A 12,130-nucleotide genomic window follows, 5' to 3' on the forward strand; every position below is an offset into this window, starting at 1 on the left:
GAATGTGAAAAACTATATCATGAGTGAACATGGTTGATAGTTAAGATTATTTTTACTGATAACCGTTACGAATTTCAGCTGACGGTGACTATATAAAAGAATCATGATAGAGATAAAGAAATATTCTAAGAATGATACCCAACCACCATATTCTATATCCTTAAGTTTTTCCTTTGCATTTAAATATTTCTAGTATAAATTTTTCATGTTAGCTCAAAAATTTTGTTTTTGCTAATTAAACATATACCTGCCTTATGCAAAAATCATATAATCTTGAACTATAATTCATATAAAGCAAGCAAGCTTCAGTTTTCAGTATTACGATATAAAGTAACATCTGAGAGCTGTCTCAGCATTTCGTATAATTATATGTGTAGACCTATTAGCTACTTTCAAGTTTGCAACCCTTGACCCAAGTTCTTGCTGAACTGGACCTATTGAAGTCTTTATTTTTTTTATATTTTGTGGCGTCTGACATTTTCTCATGTGAAGTCAAAACATTCATCAATGTTTGATACATCCTCAAATAGCAGACAAATAATATAAAGGTGTGCTGTACAGTATTGTCTTTACTCTTCTTTGGATTATTCACATGTCAAATTTAGTAATAAACGTTAATGTGAACTAAATTACGTGAACATTCATAGTATATTTTGCTGTGAATTCATTTAAGGGGTTGTAAAGCATTCATGCAGGATTCTTTTACGATTTTCATATGGATACATGCATGTACACATAAATTAAGATATCAGCTCATCAAATGTAAAAAATGTTGTTTATACATCATAATAACGTACTTACAAAAACATATAGTTTTTGGGACCAACAGAATTTCAGTTACCAAAAGTTTTATGATTTTCTAAATATTGTAAAAATTATTCTCTAGTCTAGCCTTTTAATCAAATACTTTAATTATAGAACATTATCAAAAAGTCCTTTCCAAATTAATTGTATTCCCACCAATTAATTTATGAGCAAATAAAAAGCAACAATATTCCATTATTATATACATGTATAATATCATTAAACATGCTCTTTATAAAACCCAGATCTATATATAACTACATGAGACTAAGGTAGCCTGTATACCGGTCCAGCTCTACTGGTACCTTACCTTATCATCAAACTGAACCTAAATACAAACTTACAGCATCACAATATAGATATGCACAAACAATAATGTTAACCACTGTGGATCAATTTTTTTTCATTGATACATTGTAACAATTTTTGTGGATTGAAGAAAAAATTTTCATTAAAATCTATTGGAAATTCATTTTTCCTTAAACAATTTGTATTTACAAACAAAATCCACGAAAATTTGGCATCAAACAAATGATTATGAATCCACAAGATTTACCAGTTAAAAATTAATGGCGAGTCTAACCAGAACACAAAATTACAGTTCAGCTGAAATGTTTATACAGAAAAACTTTTACATTAATTTTAAATTACAATTATTCAAAGGCCATTCTTTATTGTTTTCAAAAGGCAAGCAGTTGATTTACAAACTATTATCAAGAGGGTTTGTTGCCTTAATGACCCTAATATAATACAATCACAGTGACTATCTGAAGTATTTGTATACATACATCATGACCTGGAGGTGGAGACCAGGTGACAGTGACTGGTTTCAGGTTTCCTGCCTCTACCATACCCTGTTAAAATAAACAACAAAATGTATTTCTATTAAAAAAATGATGGTATGAGAGATGTTTTTTTCTGTGAAAGAAATAAGTATACTTATAAGTTCAGTTCCATAAAAGTTAAATGCATTTTTTATTTTATTTCTAAGGAATATTCAAAAGATACATGGGATTTTGCTAACAGAATCATTTTTTACACGTATTCTTAACTGTCGATAGTTGTCTAATCTAAAAAATATCCCCGATACACATCAAATCCATGGTGAAAATAAAAAGACATGTGAAATCTCAAAATATAAGCATTACCATGTGCAAAGCCAATCAATCGTTTTTTTGTACTATACTTGATAGAACTAATCTTCTAAAAACTCAACCAACGTGTACCCATGTGCACATGTACCAACAAAATTGTGTTTACATTCTTTCATGTAATTTAATAAACTTTTGTATTTTGTATCTATGAACTTATATATCTTTCATTATTTTTAGACAAACATCAATATATATAACACAGTCACTATTTTCAAAATATCATGTGCATCAAAAAAACCAGTCTTGAATTCTACAAAACAAATTTGTAATATAATTGTGTACTTTTAATCCTGATACAGCTTAAAAATAAAATAAGACTGCTATGAAGTGGGTGCAATGCCTTTTAAATACTAGTATCCAGTGACATTTTTCGTGAAACCCAATAAAAACTAAATAAAATCAGCTACCTTAACATTCTTAGTCCTGGTATACTCGTAAACCTATGATATAATCTGATGCATTAAATAAATATTCATCATCAAATTAATAAATGATGATACGTTATCCACAAAACAAGTGAAAAGCCGTTCAAAGCAACTTAAAAAATTCTGTTTAAATGAATATCTGAATAAAACAAGAATATTTGTCTATATGGTTTTCCCATTACCATGTTCTATGAATCACAAAATAAGGGTCTGAACCCTAAGGTGTCACATGTTTTTTTAAAGTTCACATCATAATGAACTAGTGAAGTAACTTTCAAGTTGATGTGATTACAACTGCATTGTAAATTATCATAAAGCAAAACTTTAATCTGATAAGGAACCAATAAACAGATGGAATGACACAGGAATACCGAAATGAGAAACATAGTGCCACTGAAGTGGCAGTTTTATTACAGGAAAGGGATTATAAACAAGTGATCACAAGTGCAACTGAAATGGCGATTAAGAATTCCAATTTCAAACATTGAGTCAATGAAATGACCAAAATTATTTCTGTTAAAAATAAGTTTTGTCCTAAATCCCAATTACTCGTTTAGGATATATAGCTTTTAGTGTAGGACAAGACTGGCAAATATGATCATTTCCGGAACCTTGTTGCCATACCCTCTCCTATTTAAGACTAGGCATAAAAACAAAACACATTTCCAGAGATAAATCTATCATGAAGTTACATATTCTCACTTGTCATGAAATTGATAGCAAGATTTCAGTTTATATTTTGGATGTTGCCTATTCTATGCTTCCACTTGGTGATACAGACTTCAATTCTGTTTTGTATGCGACATTGGAAAAATAATATGGCATTAACTTTCTACTTACCCTTTGTGGATCTATATTAAAACCTTTTGATGTTATAGCTTGCACATTCTCAAACTGGAATTCACCATTCTATAAATAGACAAAATAAAATCTACCTTTATTTCCAATTCAATCATGCTTTTTTGCTGTAAAACATTTCAACCAATTATTTTGTACATATTTCCATTAAAGTTGATTATTCTAATAAGACTAACACATGTTAAACTGCTGTTTATTTTTGCAAAAGAACTGATATATAAATAGCAAATTTGGCTCAAGCTGAAATAATACGATGATTTTTTAAAATAAATAAAATTAAGACAATATAAATAACCCTTTATCATGCTAACTTTCATTTAACTTCAAATTGCACCCTTAGCCCAAAACACATGTGTAACATGAGCCTCTTTTTAGTGTTTCATATTGCTTATCCCCCAAATATTGAACTCATGCAATTGTGCTGTTCCTGACATTAAAAAGTTGAATTGTGACAATTTTTTTTTTTTAAAGAAAACAACATTCTGACTTCAAAGTCAAAAGAAAGAGACATTCAATGATACAATAAAAGATCACTTTAAGATTTGTAAAGTTCTTCTGTACATGTCAGCTAAAGAGAGAAGAAACACTTTTTAAAAAGACTTTGTTGAATTGTCACGGAATAGAAGTTCTTTCATAATATAAGTTCCAAATGGAAACAATATTCTGGAATATTATTTCCACTGGAATAAATATTACAGTAAATGTTCCTAACGGAATAAATGGTATAGAATATTTGTTCTGACAGGAACAGATATTATGACATTGTTTATAACAAAGTTTCCAGTGGAACTTCTGTTAGGTGGAACAAATATATGTTGCCAGAGTTGTTAAAAAGTTTTAAATGAACATATTCAAAACATGTGGCTTCTTTCTAAAAACGTTTAAACAAAGTATGAGACAATTTCTAAAAACAATTATCATTTCAAAACTGACCAGTTTCCCAATGATTTTTAAAGTAATTATGACCAAAATATTGAAGAACTTAATAGCATTTAGCTTGCAAAATATCACATTGATATATCACATTGATATATGTCAAAAGTAAGATTAGAAGTAAATGTAATTGCAAATTTTATCAGAACTACTCATGCGTAAAATATAGGTTATAATAACCCAAATGTTGAAATGTGATAATTTCATGAGAGGATCCTTGGAATAAATGACTTTTACAGAATAGAAAAAAATATAATCGCTCGAAGAACTAGAAACAATATTTGCATTCAAACATACAAAAACAAATAACTGAAAATTCCATTGTATATAGAACTACTCTAAACAAAGCAGAATCTTACCCCGTTAAACTTCTGTTATAAAATTATAATACTATGTTATAGTGCAAATACATAAGTATGGAATATTTTTTTTCTCCTAAAATATTTCTACAATAGCAACTGAAACTAAATTATAATAGCAAGGTAAAAATAGTATAATGGCAAATGCTTAATGAATTTAGATGAAAAAAAAATATTAACTTTTTTAATTCAAGTTACAACATTCTTATAGTAGTCTCTAATTTCAAATCAATAAAAAGAAAAAAGTATACAAAGAAAAAATAATATTATAAATTTACTCATCAATGACTAAGAGTTACAAAGGTTTCTTTACCAAGGTTGCAAAAACATTCAAAAAAAAATAAATATTCAAATTATAAAATTATAATGATTGTGGCTTATGATAAACTAACGAGTCATGAAAATAAATATAAAATATATAGCAAGAAGCGAATCTACACCAATGATAACAAAGTTGTCACCTTTCTATGTCCCTAAAGTGAATCAACAAAGCATGAGTCAATCTATGTGAACTTGCAAACCAGTTTAAAGTTTTTGTTTTTTAAGAAAATAAATCATTGAACAATAAAAAATAAGGCATACAAAAATTAACAAAGAATTTAAAAATAATGGATATTCATGGTAAAGATAGCTAAGGATAAAACTGCATATCTCAGAGACTCAGACAAATTGCAAGTGGGCATAAAAATTAATTTTTAAATACAAAATGAAAAAATTATAACAATTAATATATATATTAATATAAAAAAGTAAACAAAAAGAGCCCATCCAGTAAATAAATTACTTAAAAAAATAAAACAGTTGTCATGTTCCCTAACCATTATGAAGTTTTTGCAATAAAATAGATGTAAAACAGAGAAAAATCTATGTTCAGGGGAGATAGCTTACCTTTCCTTTGACTTCCTGTTAGATAACACAAGATTTCATTACATATTAGTAAGAACAATCACACTGTTATATATAACAAAGCCAAACATCAATCAGTTTTAGCTTCTCAAGCTGTTTTGAAAATATTGGACACATCTTGTACACTCTCACTTTTCATAAAAGTGACAAAATATAAACAGATAACTGTATAGAATATAGAAAATCACAGTCTTTTTAAAAGATCTCTTGGTTGAAGCACAAGAGAATACCAATATGGTTTTAAAATAAACTTTTATATTAAACTGGTAAATTCACCAATTAATTTTTGCAATTTTCTATTATCAAAACATTCAATGAAGCTATTTTTTAGCAGGATTATATTATTATTACGTTGCTTGAGAACCAATACCTTATTTTGTGTGATCTTTGAAAATTGTATTAATGAGTTCAGTATTACAATATGGTAATAGCATGCAAAGTTTATGGATAATGTTAATAATTAAGAATTGAATGCTTCTTTTTGTAAATTTATTGGGGTGTAAAAGCGTTGACCCAAAGTACATTTTGTATGAAGCGCGGAAGCGCTTCATTCTAAAAATGTACGCACGGTTAACGCTTTTACAACCCTATAAAGTAACAAAAATACTGATAATTACATTTTTTAGCTATGATCATGAAAACACGAATTTTATATATTTTATTATTTAATTCACCTGTGCACTTTATTGTTGGAGCACGTGTTATCATGAATGAAAAGTTGTATTGAGGAATGCAACTGCTTACGGAATAACACGTCCTGTGCAGTTAGCCAATCAGAATAAAATATTATAATGAAACATACATCTAATGTAATTATTAACTGATAACTCAGGAGTTGGAGTGATTATATTAATATTGATAAAACTTTTTTCACATGAATATAAATTACAATTTCAAATATTATGAAGATACATGTATAGAACAAAATATACATAGTTTGAGTTTCAGAAAAACTACAGGAGGTTAATTTTTTCAACCTTCTTCTTACATATGTGTTGCATATATCAGATTATTGAGGTTTAAACTAGAAAATTATCCAAATTAAAACAAGATTAGAGTCACAAACAGATAGTCATGGATTTGTTTAGGAAAGCATGCATCATTATTTTGATACCTGGTCAAATCAGAACACGGTTTCTGTTTCAGGTCATAATGTGAAGTTCATGCAATAATGTTAATAAAAAACAGATATTATACATGTGAAAGTAGAAACTAACACTGATCCAGGTTCCAGGTATATACATGGCACAACAAAATGATTTCCAAACAATTTTTGCAAGTATAATTCCCCTTTAACTGATGTACAATAGTGGTATTTTAGCAGATATATTCAATTTCCTTTACCCAATAGGTAATTTTTAATTAACCGTCTGATTAACTAGTTTCCAGATAGAAATGAATGATCTATATAGAAAGATTTACAGACTAATTATTGAACTCTCATATTCTTTTTCCCATAATAGAAAATGACTTGCTTTTTGGCTTGCTGATAATTTCCTTTACAGCTTTTACATTAATGCTAGCAAGACAAATCTTTGTTTGGCTTGCTTGCTTTGTTTGTATCAATGTTTGCTCAAGCATGGTAATTAAGATAGGTGGGGCTTCAGCTTGAATACATCATACTTAAATTTTATTGGACGTTATGTTGGAGGTTAAGGACACTAAATTTTAAAACATCACATGACACATATTCTCACATGTTTGCTTACCTGTAAATATACAATACAGACAGGATTCTACTTCGTCGAAATTATCTTCCTATTACGCCAGTTCATTTTCACAATCGTAGAAACGGAAGACAATTTGTTTTCAGAGATCCAACTTAAAGACTGTCGTCAAGCACTTTTAGTAAAATAGCTATTCGAACACACCTACTCTGATTTTGTGATCCATTGGATAGGTATTTCACTTGACCCCTATATTTCATCTTTTAGTACTGTGATTTTTTTAATGTTAAAAAGTCAACCTGTAGCTTTGCTATATAAAGTGATAGAGTTGAAGCGAGATGATGTATCAAATACTCTTGTTTTGTACATTTTCAAGACAAAATATTCATCTCAAACACACCCTAACATAAAAAAAAGGTGCACTCGATTTTCTCTTTTCGATACAATTGTTTCCCATTTTTTGGAATATTTTCTTGAGTTGCATAATCGAAGGACAGACATGGAAATAACTGACTGAACTAATAGATTGATATGTTATAAAAACAATATTAGGTCAATTAATGTTGAAGGCCAGTTTCTCAGCCTCATACAAGAAAAAAGTTTATATTTTTCTTTCATTGACAAATTATTGTATTTTTACAGGAGAGAAAACATGTGAGAATATTTGTCATGTGATGTTTTAAAATTAAGTGTCCTTAACCTCAGACATAACGTCCAATAAAATATAAGTATGATGTATACAAGCTGAAGCCCCGCCTATCTTAATTACCATGCTTGAGCAAACACTGGTACAAAGAAAGCAAGCAAGCCAAACAAAGATTTGTCTTGCTAGCATTAATGTAAAAGCTGTAATATACCATGTATGTTGAAATGGAACAATCTTAACACACAGATAAGGGAAAGTTTTTTCTGGAGATATATACACACACTCTTATCATACCTTTTTCTGACTGACTGCCATTGTCCTGACACAGCCCACATATATCTCCCTGGATCCTGGTACAAATTCTGATTCTTTGGCTATGCTCTTAACACTAAATAATACTGATGGTAATATGCCCTTTAATTCTAAAAAATATAAACCATATTCATTATGATGATATTAAATTTGCTAAAAAAAATCACAATTGTCAAAGCTTGGTTTGATTCCACGTAATTATGCAAAGATGACCATTTAAATGTCCACAAATTGTAAAATTGCCCTTCTAATTTTCTTAAATACGCACATGATTTTGTAGCCTTTTGAAAACAGATGAATTCTGTCAAAATGAAATATAATAAAAACTAAGCTAGTCATCTAGTCAAAGGATTGATTAAAATCTGGTTTTAATTAAATTTAAATAGACACATTTCACAAAAAACATTATTACAAAGAATAAAATGTTCCTGTGTGGTTGAACACTGTTTCTTCCTTTCATCTGTATAGATCTCATTATTTAAATTTTACAGGTCAAACTAGGTAAAAATGCTGCTCTTATTTTTTTTACAAACCTTCTTCTTCTAATGTTGAGGGTGGGTGCTCTGATAATGACTCCACATTAACTGTAGTTTCATCCACACCATGGACAAACATAACATTTTTCTTGGCCATGCCTTTTATTTGGAAGGAGTGAGATTCTTTCTGTAAAATAAAAGTTTACTTAGTCATATAAAATATCTAGATGGTGGTGTTTACTTTGTTCAAATATCTAATATTCTTTTAAATGATGATTCTTTTACTTTGAAATTTTGCACTGTACAGAAATGTTTTTTGTTTTTGGAGATGTTAGAAGATCTAACCAAACAATTATGTGTGATAATAGGCTAATCTGAAAGTGATTTCAAATACAACTACAGTCGATTCCACTTAATTGCATACCGCTTAATAGCATAATTCGGTTAATTGCATACTTTTCTCCTGCACAAAACCATTTCCCATTCATCTAATGTTAAATTGTACGGTTATATGCATAGCCCCACAAGTGACATTTCGGTTAATTGCATAGAAAATAATCGCTAGCTAGATATGCTTAGTTAAAACTGGCGAGATTTTTGACCGGAAACAGCAATTTGGTAAGTATATTTTTCTTGAATGCATCATAATTTTTTTAATATTATTTCACATTTACTTCTGTGTTATTTAAATAAAGTTTTAAAACAGTTTCTTTCGTGTTTATATGGTTATAAAAAAGGCCTCGATGTGTACACAGCTAAAGTTTCCCATATTCTATTTTAAGCCTCGAGGTCATAAAAATGTCAATCAGCTGATTGTTGTAAAAACACAACCATTCTATGATCTTCTATCTCAAAGGTGTTAATTATTGATTGCATTTCAAACATTGTTCATAGATTACACTTTGGGTGTATTTTTAAAACAATAACGCCTGCTAATTATCGATCATTATCCAATGTGCAATCTCGTAATTTGGCTAGGGGTGATCTACATTTATGTTAAATATTACAGGGCATTTATATATGGTTGAAGAATTTCATACATCAATTATTCATTTTTAATATTTTTTGAAAAGAACATAAACTTAAAATTATCATATTTTCTCACTTTCAACACTCGTGACCAGCAAATAACCCGTGCAGGGCCCCATTACCTGTTAACTGCTTTGCATATAATTATACGAAACTAACGAGGTTAAAGTAACAGTGTTACATCACTGTGCAATCGGTAAATACTGCATATTAAAGGCAGTTCATTACACATTTATTGTATCAAATGATTATGAACTGTGTAGCATTGTTCAACAGTTTGTTTTAATCAAAGCGTAACAATATAATTTGTACATCCGGGTCAACATGGTCAAAGAAACAAATCTATTTTTAGAACATTTTTATTTTCGTATCTCAGGTAAAGGAAAAGTCGGTACATAAATAAACTAAAACTAAATGTGTTTATAAACTTTATTGAAAGAATAAAATGCATGACACTAGACAAATAACTTTTATTAGAATAAATAATCATTCAATATGTTGTAAGTGGATTATGGACGTTCATCTTTCTTCAGGATTTCTTTTACTGATCTGCACTATCGATGTTATTTGACTCCGTATTTTGGCATTTCGGATATAAGCATACTCCGCTTTATTGCATAATTTCGTCTGACAAATAGGCTATGCAAATAACCGGAATGTACTGTACTAATAAAAGAATTATTGATATTTATGAAACAGAACATATTGTAATAGCTGCTTTTAAAAGAAATCTAAAATATCCTTTCTTTTCCATTCTTTGTTTAGAGCACTGTGTTTTAGCTTAAAAATATATCATTGCCCATACCTTTCCAAATAATTCTATTTTAACAAAATCAGAATAATGGTCACTAGGATGATCTGGGGCAAAGGTCACTGTAACTTCTTGTGTTGCCCCTGGTGCTATTCGACCTTCAGACGGTACCAAGTCAAATATATTTTGACCATTGTTGTTTTGTGTGCCTAGAAAATATTATATATGGGATAACAAAATCATGAAAAATATGATATTCTATAAAAGCAGTAGATGTAAATTTTCATAAGAGAAATAAGCAGTATCTTTCTTTCAAAAGTCAATAGTGTCTATGGTCTACTTAAAACTAACTAAGCTTATATAGTGTATACAACTAATTAACAAATCCTTCCTCTCAAAAACAATAAATAAAACATGGGATCATCAAGATCTGCACCCAAGTGGACAATTCTTCCATAGAATAATAGTTCATTGGTAATATATTGCAAATTATCTCCCCTTAATTTGCTTTTTATACTGCACACTACAGAAAAAAATATAACATTTCACAAATCAGATTAGTAGAGTAATATTATTAATTGTTTCTGGTCTTTAAAATCACACACTCTGAACCTGAATGATCCCATTGGTATGTGACTATTAAATTGTTGTTTCTTTGAAATACATACCAACCAAACTTTTCATCTTTTCATCTGGTTTTATAAATGACGGCAATTCTTGACTTTTAGCATGCCGCAATAAAGACAAACTTTCTAATTTTATAGAATAATCTATTGACAGCGATGAGGAATTCTGCATCTAAAAGTAGACAAATATTCTTTTGCAATCAGTTATTTTTTAGCTGATTCCTCATACATAACTCTTTCGTCATATTTGATGTTATTGTCAATAGACTGTTTATTTTCATGAGGAATTTTTTTAAATCATTTCATTGGGTTCCATAATTGCAAATATAAATCAATTAGTGCTGAAAATACACGTACTTGGATCTACATTTAAATATTTCCTTTCATTTAAATTTTATGATTACAATTTTTTTTATTGATTTTATAATAAAAAGCAATGCATTATCTAATCTAAAGCATGAAACTCTTATACTTATATTTTCACAATTATAATATGAAACATTTATAAATTATTTTTATCAATGGTTTTCCTGTTCAAATGGTTTAACATGAGTCATTTTTGGGGCCCTGTATAGCTTGCTGTTTGGTGTGAGCCAAGACTCCGTGTTGAAGACCGTACTTTGACCTTTAGTGGTTTGCTTTTATAAATTATGACTTGGATGGTGAGTTGTCTCATTTGCACTTATACCACATCTTCCTTGTCTATATAAGAATACCTTAAATGTTCTTTCTAAGTATTCTCCAGCTAAAACAGCACCAATATCAAACACACCATTTTCTGTGGGCATATCAAGGTTAATAATTGGGTTGACACCCTCTCCCATCACTGTCACATGTAAAACTGAGGTTCCACTGTTAATTTGTAGCACTTCGTGGAACTAAAACAGAAATGGTAAACGTTCAAAAGTTAATAAAATAATACTTTCTAAACTCTTTTAACCTTTAAAAGTACAGTACTATAAACAAAATTAATCAAAGTATAAATGAAACTCAATAGATTAACTGGTAAAAATATTTTGAAACATCGTTAAGCTGATTTTAAGTGATAAACAACAATAAACAAATGGTAAAGTTTATCTGTCCATGCTCCAAATCTGTCCATTGCAGAAGTATACAACAGAATAGAAAGTGCAGACTTTGAAGGTGGGATACTTCGATGCTGAAGTGTACATTTTGTTACAGCA

General features: G+C 29.3%; 1 protein-coding gene across 6 annotated transcripts in view; it reads right to left on the reverse strand.

Moving 5' to 3' along the window:
• The window catches only part of LOC139501264 (cilia- and flagella-associated protein 74-like), a 42,028-nt gene that overhangs the window by 1,740 nt on the left and 28,158 nt on the right, over positions 1–12,130 (reverse strand). For 3 of the 6 annotated variants that reach the window (XM_071290286.1, XM_071290289.1, XM_071290287.1), the window contains 9 exons: positions 11,663–11,824; positions 10,989–11,118; positions 10,375–10,529; positions 8,598–8,727; positions 8,047–8,174; positions 5,422–5,436; positions 4,534–4,545; positions 3,224–3,292; positions 1,593–1,658 (listed from right to left, as the gene is read on the reverse strand). In XM_071290286.1, the coding sequence (XP_071146387.1) occupies positions 1,593–1,658; positions 3,224–3,292; positions 4,534–4,545; positions 5,422–5,436; positions 8,047–8,174; positions 8,598–8,727; positions 10,375–10,529; positions 10,989–11,118; positions 11,663–11,824 (867 nt within the window). The remainder of the gene's footprint in view (positions 1–1,592; positions 1,659–3,223; positions 3,293–4,533; positions 4,546–5,421; positions 5,437–8,046; positions 8,175–8,597; positions 8,728–10,374; positions 10,530–10,988; positions 11,119–11,662; positions 11,825–12,130) is intronic. The other 3 variants (XM_071290291.1, XM_071290290.1, XM_071290288.1) reach the window with 2 other exon arrangements.

Source organism: Mytilus edulis, chromosome 13 (genome assembly GCF_963676685.1).
Source record: "Mytilus edulis chromosome 13, xbMytEdul2.2, whole genome shotgun sequence".
Taxonomy (NCBI): Eukaryota; Metazoa; Mollusca; class Bivalvia; order Mytilida; family Mytilidae; genus Mytilus; species Mytilus edulis.